Raw genomic sequence first — 19,466 nt, 5'->3', positions numbered from 1 at the left:
TTAAAAAGTCCTTATCCTGGGAACTGTGCAACCCACATGCAGCCGTATTCTCACCCTTCATCAACAAAGCTCAATGACTTGCTCTAGTTTGCTGCAGCCTATGATGGGGTTTCAAAACATGTCACACCTTTCCAAGCTCCTGTTCCCGCTTCCCACCCTCTGTTCTCCAGACTGATCTCCGGGGAACGCTGAAACCCAAATCCATCTCCCAGCCAATGACTCTCCATCACTGACAGCTCTGTGGGTGCTCAGGCGCAGCCCTGGAGCTCGCAGCGCTCAGTGAACGTCCTGCGCTCAGTTGGGACGAATTGTGGAGCAGATCTGCTTTGCATCAGCTCTTCTTTGTTTGGTTTGCAGGAAGGATATTATTTCCTAAAGGATGAGTCTGTTTATTGGCTGGGGATATCTCTGGTGCATTTGTTTTTTGTTGTGAATTTGGATTAGAAGCATCTCCTTGTTCCTGACAGTTGCTGGCAGCATGCTGTAAAAATATGATTAATTAAAGTGTGACTCTGAATCCACTCAGAGGCTTACATTTTTCCTCCTCTAACACTAAATAGAGAAAGGACCATTTAACAAAGTTGAGATCCTGATTTCAAAGCACACCGCAGTTTGGCTCAGCAAGGTTGGGAAGTTCAACCTTCAACATTTAAAAGCTCAAAGCCCTTGGAGAGCAAAGGCTTCAGCTTCTGACCAATCCCAAACACAGCAATAAACAAACAGGGGACAAACAACCAAGTGATGCTCAGAAAGGGCGTCAGCAGCAGAGCAGAAGTAGTGCTGATCACTTCTGAGCCTATGTGACATTTGTACCTTCGCACACAGTTCCACCATAGAAGATGTGCAGTCCCGTGGCACTCAGACTTTAAAACCTAACAACATATTCCGGCTTTTGCTCTCTTCCAGTGAGGAGCCACTGGAAATCCTGGAAGACCTTCAGAAATGAGCCGTACAGGACTTGAAAAAGAGACACAACTTCTCTAAATTGAAAAATTTGAATTTCCTAGCTTGGACTTAAAAGGTACTGCTGAATCTTTAATGACTGATTTATGGAGATGGTTCAGTCTGAGAAGGGCTGAAGGTCTTCCTTTGAAGAAGCCAAAGTTAAGAAAAAATACATAAGAAAAATGTCTGCTACATTCCAAGGTCACAAAGGGTTTCATACAACTCTGTTCCTCCCAACTCTGACTTCCTAAACGACAGGCACTTGTTAATCCAGAGCACCTACTTGAAACCGCAGATAATTAGCTGGGGATGGGAAACATATGCTAGACTGAAAACATATTTCTGTAACAAAGAGTTGCAGGCAGCAATGTGTTGCAGATACAGATGGAAAATGGACCATTTATTTATTTCGTAAGCATGGAATTCTGATTCAATAAATATTACTTTTGAGCTTGATTGGTTTCAAACACTTAAGTACTGTTCAGCCTTCAGACTGCTAACTTGGAGGAAAGGATGAGGAATGGGAAGCGCTGGTTTTGTGGCAGTTGTTAGCCCACTTTTCCAAGGCAGCTCTCATCCCACTTGTTCCCCATCTTTAATCCCCGCGGTCATTTCCTCTGTCTGCAGCACAGTGCGGATCACTGCACTGGCCTCACCCAGACACTCCCCTCGCCAGCAATGCTCTCCCGAGAGCTGTAATGAACAGGGCTATGTCTGGTTTGAATGTGAATATTGCAGGAGGCAACCTGCTAGACAACATGTCCCATTTTAATACATCCAAGCCACGAGGAGTCTCCAGCACACACAAGGCTTGGAGGTTTTAAGAATAGCAGCTGGGCTGTATGGCTGCGCATGGTGCTGTGCAGCTGGTGCAGAGCTGCTGCCCAGGCCCCAGCCCTGTGCTCCTGCCAAGCCTGCAAGCCAATGTAACACAAAGCAGCCATTTGCTTCTTAAGAAAACAAGAAGACCAACGATTCCCCATTATTAGGTAACAACATATAAACTGTGATGCTGAGCCGTCAATGGAGATGGTGCAAGACCAGAAATGTAAATGTGAAATGAAATACACAAAGTTGGAGTGACAAGATGGTACTAATTAACCATTATAAATTCGCATGCTAACCTATGTGATTTCTATTGATGCTTTCTACTTAATTTGATTTTTATTCTTTTTCCTTTGCATGCGGATCAAAACTAGATTAGAGCATTGTGACGAGCAAAAGGCTTAATCCAACACAACCCCCATAACATGCCATGTAAGGATCTCGGGTTCATTACTAATCCCAGCAGCACCATTCTGACTCTGGTTTATTTGCACAGCCCTGAGCACACCTGAGCACACCAGGGCTCAGCAGACACTGCCCACACCGGGCAACCTCCAGAAACACCCGGAACTCCAACCTCCTCTGTCCTCTCTGTGGGCATTTTGATAACGGGACAAAATTAATCTCCTGACACTGTTCACTGTTATTCTCATCCATCCATCCATCCATCCATCCATCCATCCATCCATCCATCCATCGGCAGTTTTGATAAAAAATTAAATTAGATCAATATGAAGTCTCATGTGTTCAAGCAGAAGTCACACTGCAATATGCTGTGATCAGATCAGATTGGTATTTCCTAGAAAAACAATATTTATCCCTATTTGCTAAAGAAAGTGCATCTGCTCATCCAGAACCCAAGAGATAAGTCTTCTAATGAGGCTTGGACACTGCAACCATTTCACAGACCAAACCCTGAAAAGAACTGTTTTATTCTGGGAAACAAAAACTATTTCTTCCCCTCAAGTTCTGTGCTCTGCCCAAATGCTTCCTCTTCAACGGGTCAAACCGTGGGAAAGCCAAAGCTCCTCAAACTCTGTAGCATCCAATGTATTGGCATGAATCAATATTTTGATGTTAAAACCCCTCTCTAGCTTTGTCCATGGAAGACAACAACCAAGACTCACACGAGAGAACCCAAAGGAAAAAGCAAAGCACAGCACACCTTGCTAATGTTTGCTCCAGAGCAAATCACAGCACCCAGGTTAGGATGTTAAAAAACAGGCACCAATACATTCCTCCCTCTTCCCCCTCGACCTCTCCTTCCCCCATACATCTCCACGCTCTCGGACCCTGGTTGGGATCCTCAGATTCTAACACAAAGCAGAAGAGACCTGTTGGGTGCTTGCCTCCTCCAGCACATCCTCAAGCACTGTCAGTAACGGAACCGCTTTCACTGCTGCCGGGGCAGCCTGCTCCCGGCGGATATATGGCGGTACCCAGATCATTTCCTGACGCGTGGATGCCATCATCCTCCCACCTTCTGCCATGTTTATCTGCCAATTACCCACCCTAAATTCTTTCACCTCCCCCTGTTGACACTCTTTAAACACACAGTTAGGAAATTCGCCCTCTGTTATCTGGTAGCTGACCTAGAAAACACAAGTGGTCGTGCCCTGCGCTCCGCTCGCTGCTCAGGAACTCGCTCACATGGGGATGTTTCCCAAACACTGAATCTAACAGTGCAGAGCTCTGCACAGGACATCGGGGCCCCATCAGACACCACCCCAAACTGAGCTGATCATTGCTTTCGTCTGCTCCCTGCCTCCAATCTCCCTTTTTAGCCATTCTCAAAACTGAATATTTTTTTAATTACTGTTTTCTGAGAATTGGGATTATTTTATCTCTAAATGTATTCATCTGATTATCTCCAGGATGAAATTCATTTGGTTAATTACCATCTTTTTAATTTGTTTAAGTCTATGTTTCTATTTCCTCTGCTGTAACACCTCCCTGCATAGCTCTGCCTGCATTTATTCAGTGTCTGACAGACTCCCATTTTGGGATATGAGCGGGAGATTACCATAAAAACACACACCGAGGCAGAGCCAGCAAAGCCTCACAAAGATACGACATGAAAAGCAGCACGAGCCTGGTGCTCACACTGCTCCGAGCTGCTCATGTCCCAGCCCTGCTGCTGCAGCACCCCCACGACTCCCACCCTGTGGGGCAGCCCTACACATTTGCAGGGACTCTGAGATTACAGTTTTCTCAATGTGTGTAGAGTAGCATTGGAGAAAAGTTGGAGAAAGAATCACATCCCATTTAGAGGATCATCCTACTTGATGCTACCTTGGGTTTAGCTTCAGTTGTGATCCATCCTCTTGTTTATGCACATTTATAGTAGAGCATCTCCCTGATTCCACAGCAATGAAGTATTTCTGTTCCAAGGAAATACTGCCAAACTCCACACATCGTATCAGAACGAAGCAAAGGGAACTGCCTCTGGACTCTGAGTTGTGCTTCATCTCTCCCCCTAACAGGATAACAATCCTGCTTCACACTGTCACTGCTTCAAATCTGTTCACGTAGTCCAAGGCATCCTCTGTCAGAAACAATCTGTTACAACATCTCATTAATTTGCCAAAAAAGTAGCAGGTTTTACCTAATGCCTGGCTCATTCTATCATCAGCTTATTACAATCCTAAAGGAGAGGTAGGTGAGCTCCAATCTCATTATCAAGATCTGAATTCCAGCCAATGACGCACCAACTGGAAGAAACCTAATATCATTTAACTAGTTTCTACACTTTCCTAATTGTAATAGAAGAGAACAATGGAGACATGAGAAGAAATTTCAAACATTTTGAAGCGGGTGGAAAAGCCTCTCAGAGGAGGAGGTCACAGCACCCAATTAAATCACACACACGGACCTGAACTGCAGGAGTGCTACTGAGAATCCAATAGCTCAGGAGAACTGCAGAGCTGCCTTTTCCAGCACCACCTCTCTTCATTCAGAAAGCTGTTTTCCCCTTAACGGGACACACTTCCCAACTAGCTGTGTTGTTCTGCAAATTATGGGCTATACATTATTAATGGCTGAATAGAAATCAATCTAGTTCACCATGACAGTATGTGTTTTATGTGGGAGATGTTTTCAAAGAACAATCAGTTTTGGCATTTTAAACTCCAGCAAAATAAAGAAGCTATTTCTCAGCTAAGAGGATGTGTTCAAACACAAGCATACTCTCTATTTTCTGAAACTGAATTAAGATACATCATTTATTGGCTATCTATGGTATATCACCATAGATGATATGGTATATCATCTATGGTATAGATGATAGCTACCTCTGGTATCCCAAGAAGCTGCTTTGTTCTTACAGCTCTTAGGGACTGCTGAAAGGGGATGGAACAAGCAATCTGAGTCATGGACCCATTGAATGTCTGAGGATGGAAGGGACCTCACAGCCCCTCCACTCCCACCCCTGCTGCGTGGCTGCCCCCCAGCCCAGGCTGCCCAGCGCCCATTCGTGGCCTTGGGCACCTCCAGGGATGGGGCACCCACAGCTCTGGGCAGCACTGATAGCATCCTATCACTATCAGACCGTGTAAAAAGTTGCACTCCCTCCTTCTCATAAGCTCCCTCAGGTACTGGAAGGCCACAACAAGATCTCCTCAGAGCATTCTTTTCTCCAATCTGAACAGCCCCAGCTCCCCAGTCTGCCTCCATAGTGGAGGTGCCCTGGCCCTCGTGGTCCTCCCCCGGCCCCTCTCCAACAGCTCCACATCCTTCATGTGCTGGGGGCCCCCAGATAAGATCCAGGTCAGCGATTCCCTTGGGCTCAGCTGGCAGTCAGAGCCGGGTGCATCCCACAGCTGCACCCACACTGGAGGGGTTAAGGCCTCACCATCCCGCTCCACGGCTGTCAGCTCAGCAGGGCTCAGCCATCTGTCTGCTCTCCTGTGGCCCCAACTGTGCCATGGGAACACAAAGCCCTCACACCTCCCATGTCTGAAGAGCAGTTCTGGAGCACAGAGGCCGCATGGGGGTGTGTGGGGTGGGCCCCACCTCGGGGCCGTCTGTCATCCCCCAGCTGTGTGATGAAGGCATGACGCTGAGGGCTGGGAGGGCTCTGCGAAGGTCTGCCAGTCTGTGCCGTACCAACAATTCCACTTTACTCCATTTGCTGAGTTCCACACATTGACACCCTGAGTGCGTTTAGCAGACAAGCCAAAGCTCGCTTGCTATGCACTTGAGTTTGCTTTCCCTCTGCTCTCCAGTAACGACTCATTTAACAGCAGCACAGCAATTAGAAAATCAATATTCCATTCAGACAGAAGCGTTTGTCTGGAGCATTACTTAAGGAACGTCTCCCGCAGCCCCACTTGGCCCAGCCCAGGGGGATGGAAGGAGGGATGCTGGTGTGAGGCGGGTGGATGGATCTGAATGCCCACCTGGCACTCACAAAGCATTTCAGACTGGGTAGAGCCACCTGGGTATGGCATTGCACCAATAAGCACCTCTGTGCCAGAGCATGCACATAAATACGGTGCAAGGAAGTGCAAGCTTGCTTTGTTGTTTAATATTATACCACCCACCTGAATAAAACAGAGCCTGACACGTGTCATAAGGAATTACCCAACAAACGCAAGGCCCTTAGGCATTAAGGCCCCATTTGTACCGCAGTCATATTAGCCGAAAATAAAAGAAATAAGTAACAATCACGTCTTGGCTATGAAAGGATTTTCCATTCAGGTGCTCCCTCCATCGCCATCCCACACCTCAGCACGGGAAGAGCTGGGGCAGCAGAGCAGAATGGGGATGCAGAGCAGCGACAAGGCTGGGATCACAATGGAGGAAGGACGCTGTGCTGTGCTGGAGCCCTCACAGCACAGCCCGGCCCGCGGCTCTGCCCTATATTTAGCAGCAGTGATTATTCAAGCAGGAGCCGAAGCGCTGCCCATCTGCAGACTCCGGAGCGGGAGCGCGTTTGGATGCAGTCTGCTTTATTTTCATGTTGTTTGAAATGAGAGCTGTGAGTACCAATGGTTGCTGTGGAAAACCACTCCCCTGCACACAGAGGTGCAGGGATGGTGAGAGACAGTGTGGGCGCAGGGAAAGTCACCACCCCCGCAGGGCTCTGGGGAGCACAGACACAGCAAAGAGCCCCTCGGTGCAGAGCGGAGCCAAACACATCCCCTCCCACACCCTTCAGAAAATGGAAAATCAGACCTACATGTTACTAAATTAAGCAGCAGGAGTTCCTGTAGCAGGGAATGCCAGCGACGAGAGCTGCACAAAGCAGACTTCCCCAATCCATCTTACACACCAATCCCCTGCTTTGTTTGCATGTGTCACAATTTACCATCGAGCAGATTCTCAGCTTGTTACAGCTCAGCAACAGACATCAGCTGTACCCAAAAGGTTCCATTTCTTGGCAAACTTCTTGACAAGGAGCTCCCTGACCCCAGCACAACCGAGCTGGGTGCCTGGCTGAGGGAAACATTTTCCTGTGTACTTTTGGATGCAGACGGTAACAGGACCACTGGACAAAACAGCCCGGCTCCACCTTCACAAATGTTTGTGTTTTTAACTATTCATTTTTCCTCCAGCAATTAGTCACAGGAATAGCTGCAAAGCCATCTCGTCATGTTTATCAGGGTGTTTTCTAATCATTTTCTGAATCAGCAGGCCCACCCTAATCTCTATCATACAATAGGTGTTGATGATTTGTTTGTATCTGATTCAGTTATCAGGATGAATGCAATTAGAAGGGCTCAGTTGCTCCAATAAAATGAACTGATACACTCCATGCCAAGAACACAACCCAAACTCCATCCTACTTTCTTTATGCACTGACATTTGTAGTAAGAAAAAGATACAAAAGGAAGAAATGTGTCCAGAAAAACACACAGAGCTGAGTGACACATTCCCAGCTTCTTGGTGACAAGGTCTGTGCTTCTATCACAGCACAGCAGAGATAGAAATGCCGTGGATGCAGGTGATACAGCACTGCTCTGCTCCCGGAGATGTGGATGCACTGCTCTCACCCACATGGAAGTGCTGGAGCCAGGAGCAGAAGGGATGCACTGGTTTGGAACACAGCGGGCGGTGGGTGCAGGGTGGGGGTCAGAGCAACAGCCCATGAGCTGTGCAGGGGGAGGGCAGGCAGGGGCTTTCCCCAGGCAGGCTGTCAGCAGCGCCGCGTTGCTGTGGAGGGCTGCTTCATTTCTGAGAGCTGTTATTGGAAAATGCCACTATTCATTGTCAAGAGTTCCCGTGATGCAGGAACTCTCATTACACCTAAGCCCTCTCAGCACAAAATAGCCGCACGCTGATAACCTGAGTGTATCTGCAGCAGCTGCCGCTCCGCAGACTGCACTTGGACAGTCATGTTATTCTACATGCTTATTAGCCCCATTATTTCATAACTCATTCCTCCGTGTAATGCCGGCTCCCTATCACTTCATTTCAACACAAAGATACGTTCCTCCAAGGCAATGACAGATAAGGACAGAAGGGAGGTTGGGCTGAGGGCGGGGGGCCCTGGGCATGGGCTGGGGGTCCTCACGGGGCCCTGGAGCTGTTGGGCAGATGTCCCCTTTGTAAAGCAATGCGTAGTGAAATAAGGAAGAAACTGCCTACTTACTGGTAAGGAAATAGATAACAAAGATGAACAACTAACAATAGATTTAAAAACATCACTGCTCTTAATTATGTATCATGTATCTGACTGTATCTATGGCACTCGATACAAAACATAATTGAAAACAAAACCTTCTCAGGACTAAAGCTGGCTTTGTATCCTGCAGCAGTGAGACTTGGAGTGCTCATGGGAGAGAAGCACGCTGCTGGGAAGCAGCAGCCAGCAGCCAGCATGGGGCAACCCGGCCGTGCTCTGCTCAGTGCTGCTGTCACTGCTTCCTCACCCCCTGCCACCACAGTATTTGCTGTCACTGAGGGGTATGCAGGGCTCTGCCTCCCTGAGAGGGCTGCAACTGAAACTTAGGATGGGGGTGGCTTTATCTGAGGAGGGTGAGACACCCTGCCCAGCTGAGCACTAAGAGCTGTAGGTAGGAAGGCATCCAGACAGAGAGCTCCCAGGTGGGTGCTGCAATGGGAACATGAGGACCACGAGAACAACACATAGACAAATAATTTCTTGCCCCTTTCTTGCAGGTTTCACTCGAGGACTTAGAGCTGCTTTATGAATACATAGCAAGGAAGCTGCCAGCAGTCCTAGGAAGCAGCTATGTTATACAAGGATCATAAGCCACGTTTAAGGGATGGGAGTTAAAAAGAAATTCATACACAGAAGTCAGCTGATGACTTCTGCTAAGTTCCATGTTCTCCCAGAACATGTTAAAACTGAATCACAATTACAAGCCACTCTGCAGGGCTCAAATGCCTGTGTAAATGAAGCCAGAAGTACCCAGTTAAAGGAAGAAGGATTGAGGAGATTAATGGTAGCTAGACTTTCTTCCCTAGACGGCTCATAGAGCTTAGAATAGAACAGGGATGCAAGAAAGCAATTAAAAGAGCTAACTTAAATAAATCTCTAAGTGCTGAAAGTTTGCCAGCACAGACCTCTAAATTCTTTTGCAATGCATCTGGGCCCCTTCCTCTAGGGACTTTCTAACAACCTCTCAGACACCGAGATAATTATTGCAAAGTGTGACCCAGACTGTGGTTACTGGTGTAATCACAAAAACCCCTTGAGGTTTCGCATTAGACACCATCTCACCAGTAAAGCAGACTTTCAACTCTTGGCTAACGTTTTTGTAATGACTAAACTGAAAATTACGTTCTCTACGACTCGGCAGCCCGGCGGGTTGGGGTTACACAGCCTGATACAGGACGGCACAGCCAGGCTGCAGTACCCAGCACACACCTGCTGCCGTGCAGCTCAGACTGGGGAGAAGTTGGGTGATGGATGCAGAGAGACAATATCTGAATGTTCTCATCGTAACAGCAGGATATCAGTAGTAAAGTTCCCCTGCTTTGGCAGAATGGGCACATCTGTTCCCTTCAAACATTACCTAAGCAAAACTGGCTCCTCTAACATTTCAGCTCCTCAAACGGGTGGAAGTGTTTTGTCTCTCTGGGAAGCTTATAGGCTGCAGCAGATTTGCTGCCTCCTGGTGCACAGGGAACTTTCACTGCTGGGATATCAATCCTCGCTTGGCTCTTACATGCAATCTCCAATTTAAGCAAACAGGGAATAAGGAAAGAAATGAAATACTAATTGCAATCCAAATTGCTCTGTCTCCTCTCCACCCCCGCCAACCTCCTCCCTGCTCCCTAATCCGTAAAGTCTAAACGATGATCAGTGAATAATTAATTCTGGATGACTGTGAGGTTCCGTGCAGAGCTTCTGCAGTTGTGCAGTGCAGTGGGATGCCCCTGGGCAGCATTCAGAGCTGCCACTGGAGCCCCACGCCTGCAGCTGCATGGTGCTGCTCAGCAGTTTGTTGGCCAAAGCCCCTGTGCTCGCCCACCCTGACACCACACAAATGCTTCCATGATGACTTGGAGTGTTAATGAAAGGTTAATGAACAGCCAGCCTCTGGAGTCATCATGAGCAGCGTCCTGTCAGCAATTAGAACTGTTAAGGTATGGAGTTAATGTAAGCATTTCAGCACATGGCAGAAGAAATAAAACCTGCTGCAATGGGGTTTTAAAAGCATGCAAAGTTACTGAGCAGCAACCTCAGTCTTCTATATTGGTCCAGAACATGCCTGTGTAGAAGTGCTTTACATGGCCCTTCCCCTGTGCAACAGTCCTGAAGCAAACCCTGTGATCCAAGCAGCTCCAGGTTTGCTCAGGTGTGACACGGGGCAGCAGCACGGGGCCGTGCTTTGCTGGGAGGAGGCTGCTCTGCTGCCCGCAGCCCACAGCCCATCATTGCACTGCTCAGAAGCACTGCGGTCTTTTAAAATGTGGCTCTCACCTTGCCTGAAATATGTATCAATCCTTCCATTTTTATGTATATGTATGTGTCATTGAGAGTGGTACTATATAGCAACACATCCATAATGAAACAAAGCTCCCTGCACAGCAAGGACAGCAAAATATTAATTATTCAAGGTAAGAGTTATGTAAATCATTTGGTAACTACTGCAGGGCTACTTTGCAGAGGGACTCCTATGGGGAAGAAGTACTGAACACTTCAAATAGGGGATGTGTGCAATCTCTCATGTACCAGCAGCAGAGCATGGGGGTTATTGTGCAGGGCCAGCAGAATCCCAGAGACATTTGTAAACGTGAACAAAGGGGACAGACTGATATAATACCTGTGGCTCTGTACCTGCTAACACCTTGGCATCATTTTGTGAACAAATGCCTCTCTCCCGCATGCCATCAATCACGTACAACACCGGCACATCCCAATCTCACAGAACTGCTTATGTAACGTGTGTGGATTAAAGTCAAATTCATATTTCTGGCTTTAATCCAAATCAGTTAAGTATTTTTTTGAAACAAATGATACTTTAGTTCTACTCAAACACACTGCCTTCCCTCCATTACAATGAACTCTGCTTTCTTTTCATCACACCTGACCTGAATTTTGCTGTAGAGAGCGTAAGTAACGTAAGTGAGATGTTCTGCAATTGTACTGAAAATGAAAATTCTCAGCACTAGCAGTGAGGTAAACAAGCCCAGAGCATCAGCAGTGCAAGAAGATACCCACGAGTGAGCAATGCACTTGAAATCTCCCTAATAATCATTTCAGAAGGTGCTCCTTGTTGTAAGGCGTTATCAAAGGGTGCGGGAGGAGGAAGGACAGAGGAACACATTTTTCCATGCTCTGTTTTTTTTCTCCCCTTGCGGTTGATGGATGAACCTGACAGAGTTATTTCATATTCACAAGCCTCGAACATCATTACAGCCCGTGCTCTGTACAACCGAGTGCCGGCAGCGAGCTCAGCGCATGGGCTGCCTGCAGCTACAATCAGCGCATTTCTGTGCACCACCACTGCAATATGAAATTGGATAACAAGATATACATGTCAAACATCTGCGTCCTCCAGAACTCAGAACACAGGCTTGAAAACCTTGCCCACCTCAGCTGCTGGATGCACTCTTACAGCAGTCTTTGCCCCTCGCACGGATGTTCCAGCCAAGGCCTTGCAGAGCATCAGTGAAGAACAGAGCCAAGCTTGTTTTTGAACATTTGCTCCTTCTGACAGACATCTAATACTGATTGCCAATAGAAAAAACAGGACAGGACAGAAAAACGTGATGCATCCAGCAAGGCAACTTCCCCGAGATGGGAAATTCCAGTGTGAAAGATGGACGCCTGAGGAAGCCAGGTGGAAGCCCTCCCAGACTCCACATGGGGGCACGGGATGAAGCATGGGTTGGCACCAGCACTAATTAATGCCACTGCAAGCTGCCCCTGAGAGGGAAGGGCGTTTTCTGCCACCCTCCCATTACGCTGCAGTTCCCTGACTTGGTTCAGTGTGAATGAAAAGAAAACCCAGCAAACAGAAGGGTCTAGAACCATCACAAAGCCTTTTCTGGTATAAAAGCTGTACTGATGGCATTTTTTTTCTTCTTTAAGTTTATTGACATGAAGAGTAACACTAATGTAATTGCATGTAAATTCATGCAGATGAAAATCCCAACAGGGCAAAGTCAGAATAAACCGTCAGCGTGGAAACAAAATGTTACTGCAGTGCCGTGGCAGCCTCTGTCTTCCATTTGAAGAATATCAGAGCACCATCAGCACAGCAGCTCAGCTGCTCCCCGGCTCAGAGGTGGTGCCAAAGGGCTCCAAGCAGAACTGCTGCCCTGGGGGACACTGCTGCCCCACACCAACACCTCCACCAACAACAGCCAGCAGCATCCCTGCAGGCTGCGGGGATGGCAAAAGGAAAGAAAGAGTCCTTCTGTCCATTAACCAACCTGATCTCCAGTGCAGAAACAACGCTTTCCCACTGTACGTGTTTGCCAAACATCCTTCAAATGCTAACCATCTGCAGCTGCAATACAATGCTTTGATTACAAACGTCAAAAAGATGGAGCATAAAATTAACTTCTCCTTATTTAGTAGGTTTAGAGAAATGCGGCTTCACGCTACACGAATTTGGTGCCCTCGGTATGAAAACTCCCCATTACGATGTCTCATCAAATTAGAGCCAACGATACAACGATGTCATCTGAACCGCCGCACAACACTATATTTTGTAATTAAGCAGGACAGTGAAACAATGGCCTTGCTTATAGAGAAAAGGTCAGGAATGCAAAACATATTTTTGCAAGCTAATTGTAAGATGGATGAAGCCAATTATCCCAGCAGTGCCGCAGACGCCTAAGTAGGAAGGATTTTATAATTTTGCTACGTGACTCCAATGGAGTCACAGTCTGAGCTGTACCCCTGTGGGGCACCATGAGGGGCTGTTTTAGCAGTTGGAAAGACAAGAAGCAAACGAGCACAAAGGACCCTCCGTGGCCTGGACTTCATTCTTACAATGCTGAGTATTACCCTTTCTTGCATAAAAAGGACTGTTTGTCTTTATGTCGATGCCAAAAGAAAACTCCAAAATCCCCTTTCCATTCAGAGCATTATCCCTTTAAAATGATCTGAATGCCAGTTCCTAAACTTCCTGTAACCGCAATGAGTGACGTAATGGTTGTGTGGAGAAGGGATCACTTCCTCCTGCATATCTGATTTCACTGTAGCTTCCGAACACAGCCATTAACTGGAGATCAGTAATTAACTTTCTGGTTCAAGAAATACTTTGCCGAGGAATCCCATTAAAAGGTTGATTTGCACATTCCCAGACAAGGTTGCCTTGACATAAATGCGATACTCTGTGTGGGCAGCACACCTCAGCCTGTTCCCCATTACCTGAGCTGCACTTGTTTGCTGGCGGTGAGGTGGAGTGAGAACAGATGTTACCTCTGCACTGTAGCACAGATGCTGGTACCCACTGGATGCTCCCGCTCCACTTTGCAACACATCACATTTTGCTTTCCAGGTATGGCTGACAGTGCAGAATAGTTTCCATGTACAAACTTGGTGGTGCTTCCTCAAAATATCTGCATTATCACAAAAAACCTCCACCTTGCACCTGCTGTTCCAGTTCTTCCCATTTAGAACACTGCACAGCCGATGCCATTCAGCTAAGGAGCCAGAAGCAGCCACAAGCTCCACGCATGGCTCTGCCCATGGCCTGCTCGGTGCGGGGCTCATTCCTTTTCCCAGGGGAAACAAGGCCACTTCTGCATGCTCTATAATGCAGCAGTCACCCTATTCGCATCAACTAACTTCATCATGACTAAAAGTATTTGGTCTATCAGGATTGTTGGGAATAGACAAATGATAATGAGACCTGACGAGAACCCACAAATTAACTTTACTGTGTGAGTACAGAGAAGTTCTTAATGCTCTCCTATTGCATCAAAATAAACTTTATGAACCCATGGAGCAGACTGCATTGGTGCTACACCAGGAGTTACATGTACTGCAGTATGTGTCTTGTATGCCATAAGAGTAGGATAGAGGGAGTCGTGGCCATGGTGTTACCAAAGCATGGCTGCAGCCCCTCCCAGGCTGAGGCTCATTTAACAACCTGCCGTATGCTCAGACTTTTGTAGTGCCAAGAAAAAACCATAAACAGAGCGTTATCTTCTGGAATTACGCAAACAACAACCAACACAAAAGCTTGCAGAATAATCCCAAATGCTGCTAATTGAGTGTCCCTTAGCTCTGAAGGAACACAGCACACTGAGAAAAGGCGGCCTTAGGAGCCATCAGTGCCAGGATTACATCAGAATAATGAGTTACACAGAGTGCCCATCTTTCATCCCATAAAGTGACTCTGTGTCCCTCTCCTCTCAGCACTGATGTAACAATCCAAATACCCAAACAACACAATTAACAAGTGCAGCAGAATAACCTTCTCTCAGTTCTCCAGGCCTGCTCTGTGTGCCCACAGCCCAACATAGGAATTTGCTCCAGCCCCTATTCCATAGCAGAAATGTGGGTCCAATTAAGGACAATCCATCTGCCAAACGTTTGATTTGTGCCTGATTCCAGAGAGGCCCCTACAAAGACAAACATTCAGCGTTCCATGATAACAACTTCGTTAGCTGCTGTAATAAGTCTGGATGCGGGACACACTGTTAGCAAAAAGCCTTTTTAACAGCACCTTTTTCTAGCTCTAACAGGTGACTGTGGGAACAAAACCTTTCAGGAGCGCCCATCCCACAGTCCTCCTTGCAATCTCACATTTATACCAATGGGTTGTACCAGATGCACACAGCTCTCACACCAGACCTTAGCTGTACCTTCTGCGATACCGCTTCTATTCACAACCAATCACTGTACCCCATTGCTGTTACAAGGCTCCAAGAAGAACATCAGTATGTGAAAGGACAGAGAGATGTGTCCAGCCGCACTGTGGTGAGCCCGGCCATCACTTGAAGGCATCACCAAACGCTTATTCCACCTTTTGCAAATCAATCTCCTCTCAATCAGCGTGAAAATCAGATGCCCTGAGATATCCTCATTATCAGTGTTCTTTTAACGCGCTGCTCGGACAATTTCTCAGATGTTCTCTACAGACAAAAAGAAGTTGCCCAGGATTCTCCTAAGGCGGCACTGTCGGACTTCCTGGCGCTGCTCAGACCTCACATGCACACAGCAGATCTCAGTAGGACCCCATCAAATAGCACAGCAGCACTGCAGAGATGAACCCCACACACAGCAGAGCTGTCAGCTCCTCTCGGGGCTGCAGGAATTCGTTCTGTACAAGCAGCTCGGTGAGGCTCTTCTGGGAACCTGCCTGCCCCCTTTGTGCTGCTGTGAGCTATGGAGGAACGCAGACACAAACCCAACAGGGCTATTTGGAAGTGCTGCCACTGAGACTTTCTGTGACATTTCCAATGTTTACAGATATTCCCTCGTTTTGCTTTGTTATAAAGCTCACACTGTACAAATTCCTCACCGTAATCATGTGCCATTTGAAATTTACATGATGAATTTAATGTTTGCATTTTTCCAACACAGATACATTCACATTCTCTACATACATGGCACATCCACCTCGCTGGTTGTCTGTGCACATCTGTGCACACCTCGTGTATCCATACACACTTGCTGTGCACAGCAGGATGAACAGCACATGCAAGAAATGCAAAAATAAGGATACGAGGAGATATTGCACAGCACCAGTTCAGATATACAGAACGCAGGTAACAATTATTTGTGATCTACTACAACTGCAGCTCAATACTTAACCTCAAGGGCTTTGTCTGCATTTATTGCACGACTCATTTCTGCTATGGCATCTCTCGCAAAAATTCTACCAAGCTCCAAAACAGAATGTTGTTTCAATGGTTATTTCCATGAGAAAAGCAGGAGTTTGCAGACAGTCAGCTTCGATACAAGATGGAGTCAGGAATCAAATATTTAGGAAGCAATGCTGATAGCAGATGCTTCTTTGAAGCGTTTCTTAGATTTCAAGAGAGATAAGGAAGCACAGCACAAACCGAATGAGAGTGATGTAAAGATTCAAGCCCCTTCGTACACAGAGCTGCATGCATCGTGCATTTTAATCGACACGGGAATGTTCAGGAAGACAGAATTATCTCCGTAACCAAGCCATAGGTGTGTCGCTGAGAAGCCCAACAGCTGCTTTCTTTCACCTCTCCCAAAGCTGTACCTACGGCCAAGGACTTCTGCAGAAGGAAACCAGCTCACTCCCACTGACCTGACAGTGCTGGGAAAGCTCAATGCCAGAATCTACTGAGCGTCAGACGGCTCCCTGCAGACGGCGGCGTGTCTGCAGATCACAGACGAAGCCTGGGTGATGGCTGAAGCCCTTCATTCTCAGTTTCTAAATACTAAGATAAGCAAATCCTTAAGGTTTGTTCAAAGCTGACAAATGCTACCGTTCCTCTAATCCACATTTGAATCAATATGCTGAAAATGCACTACAGCCACTCATCGAATTCCTTCAGAGAAAAGTTGTGGTACATGCACTCCATCAGGAAGGACGCTGCCCGGCATGTGGCAGGGCTCTTGTTCAGGGACAGCAGGGAAATCACAGGCTGAATTTAGGAAAACGACTTTGGCTCCAGGGCTGGCCAAAGCAGTTCATTCCCATGTCCTACACTGCCAGAATGAAACAAAACTCATCTACGGGGAGGGAAAACGCTGCCCTGTGTGCCCCCTCTGTGCCCACCTCGGGGCACCCAGCAGCACTGGGCAGATCTGCCCTCACTCATCCTCCATGTGGAACACAGAGCCCTGCTTGGAGCAGCTGTGAAATCCGCAGCACAAAATTGTGACTCTGCCTCTGCAATATTTCCCTGCACTGACCAGCACAATGCTTCCACTTGCTAAATCCAGCAGGAAAAAGCTTCATTTAAAGACAAACCCAGATTTCAGAAACATTGAGCAGCTCCTGGCCCCTCCAGTGGGCGAGGACAGCTAAAAGGAAGAAGTTGTTCATGCTGTGACTGAAAGTGAAACCTGTGCTCAGTGGGTCCCAAAGTGCCGCCCTAATGTTTTATAATCCCACTGCTACAAAACGATGCCATTAATGTATGCCAGATTTGCCATATTTTTCAGACAGAGCTTTTCTGGTACCTCAGTACCTGTGTGTCATTCTCTAAATAGATTCATGTAAGACCGCAGGACCTTCCCCCTGGAAGCAACACCTCTGTGTGCTGCTGGCAGCGGGGCCCATCAAACCAACCCTGCCCTCTCTGTGTGTGCATTCACACACAAGTTTATCCCGAGATGTGTGGCTGTCTCACGCACGCACCCACACAAATGTATGCACACAAACACACACAAACCCACTGCAGAGCTTCACCTTCTAACCGAGCTGAAAAATAACCACCGGGTCTCATTTCCCCTTTATTTTGTGGGCAGTTTGCTCCACCACTGGCCAACCCACACCACAGAGCTCCCTGCCATGGGCTGCCAGGGAGCAGACAGACACAGGGCTGAGCAGGTGTGGAAGGGGAAAAGGGGAAAGGGATCTGGAGACATCACGGCTGTTATTGTCCATACAAGGGCTGAGCCGGTGCTGCTCCCTCCCTTTCTCCCATGCCCGTAGCGCTCAGCGGCTGCTACATCTCCGTGCTATTCCTGTGCCGGAGCATCAACTTTGGGTGTACTGGGGAGAGGAAAGCCCATCAGATGGGCACCTCAGTGCATTCTAATCAACCTAAAAAGGGAGAGCTCGCACTGTGTGCTTGCCAACGCATTAAAATTACCCCTAACGCAATTAAGCAAGTCCACCTCTAGCACAGATGTGCCGTTGCTCCCAATAAGATGAGTGCGGCGTTAACAAAGGCTGCAAAAAGCGACGTGCCCATCCCATCCCATCCCATCCCATCCCATCCCATCCCATCCCATCCCATCCCATCCCATCCCATCCCATCCCATCCCGCTGTGCCCCGAGGTACGGCTGCTCACCTCTCATTGTCCACGCTCCTGAAGCCAGGTAAGATGTGCCGGAAGCTGCTGTTCCTATCGAGCTTCGGTTGGCTCTTTGTCCTTTTGATGGAGCCTTTAAGCCGACGGCTGAGGAACCCCTGCGGGGTGAGACAAGAACACTAAATATTACTCCCGGCAGGATCCCCGGCCTGCTGCCTGCTGCCCGCCTGCGATCCCCGTGCTCAGCCCGGCCGGGCGCTGCGGCGGCGCGGGGCTCCGGGGCCGCAGTTACCGTGGCAACCATCTGCTCACATCAAAATCCTGTCGGAGAGACAAGGCGAGCGCACGGGGGGGGGTTATAGAGGGTTATGGGGGGTTATGGGGGGTTATGGGGAGGCTGGACCGCCTGCACCACCCGCCCAGGGCAACAACTTCCCTCCCTGCCGAACCCCCCCCCCCCCGCCGTCACAGTTGTCCCCGGGCGCGGTCGGTACCGCGCAGCCCCGCAGTGCGCGGCTCCGGGAGCGGCACCTGAGCGGGAGGAGCGGAGCGCTGCTGTCTGTGCGGGAGGGCGAGACACGGAGCCACGGAGCCCGGATTGCTCCGCTGTAACGCCGCCGAGAGACGTTTAATGGGAAACCTGGCAGCTGTGCTATTTGATTTTTGTTACGAGTTAATGATGTCCGACGTAACCTGAACGTTACGTTTAATCTCTTGGCTAAATAAGGCAGTAAAAATCAAACACTGCTGTGGCGTCCAGCATTTACAGCAGAAAACAGCCTGCGTGGGTCAGGCACGGCAGGCAGAGCGGGCGGCGCTGGGAACACGAGTGGGGCTTTGGCAGCGGAGCCGAAAGGGGCATCCCTACATCCCTTCATGTGCTGCCATGAGCAGCCGCTGAGGCCGATCTCTGGGACAGCACGTATCCCGAGGTCCCGCACGTATCCCCTCCATTCCCTTCCCAGGAGAGGGAGTGAGACACCCACTGCAAAAAGCCCCGATTCTGACCGATGTATGGGATGGAGGGAGGAGCGGGCACCTTCCCGCGGGCAGCTCTGCAGCCGAACCCTCCATCCCTGAGCCCCGGGCAGCTCCTCCCGGCAGCCTCCAGCAGTGGCCATAGGTCAGATGGGCCTTTAGCAGCTCCCTTTTAGAACCGATACCCTTCACATGTTTAGCAGGAGGATAATCGCAGCCTGACTTCTACCCATTCTGTCATTTGTTGGTGCTATTTAAACTCTCCTTCCCCACCCAGCACAGTCACAGGGCACATCCTGTCCTCCTCGTGTTGCGGGATGCCCCAGGGCGGTTTGTGTGGCACTTGTTGTGGATGTGACCTTCCTGTAAGTGCAGC

At 48.4% G+C, this 19,466-nt stretch overlaps 1 protein-coding gene across 8 annotated transcripts in view; it reads right to left on the bottom strand.

Annotated features, from left to right (window-relative positions):
* DAB2IP (DAB2 interacting protein) overlaps window positions 1-19,466 on the bottom strand; it is a 149,040-nt gene that overhangs the window by 68,221 nt on the left and 61,353 nt on the right. For 6 of the 8 annotated variants that reach the window (XM_015878976.2, XM_015878975.2, XM_015878974.2 and 3 more), the window contains exon 3: window positions 18,152-18,270. In XM_015878976.2, the coding sequence (XP_015734462.1) occupies window positions 18,152-18,270 (119 nt within the window). Of the gene's footprint in view, window positions 1-18,151; window positions 18,271-18,404; window positions 18,542-19,466 lie in introns of those variants that run through there. The other 2 variants (XM_015878981.2, XM_015878985.2) reach the window with 2 other exon arrangements.

The sequence above is a fragment of the Coturnix japonica genome, chromosome 17 (assembly GCF_001577835.2).
Source record: "Coturnix japonica isolate 7356 chromosome 17, Coturnix japonica 2.1, whole genome shotgun sequence".
Classification (NCBI taxonomy): domain Eukaryota; kingdom Metazoa; phylum Chordata; class Aves; order Galliformes; family Phasianidae; genus Coturnix; species Coturnix japonica.
Note: the sequence above shows the minus strand (reverse complement) of the source record. Positions and strands in the feature narration are given on the sequence as shown.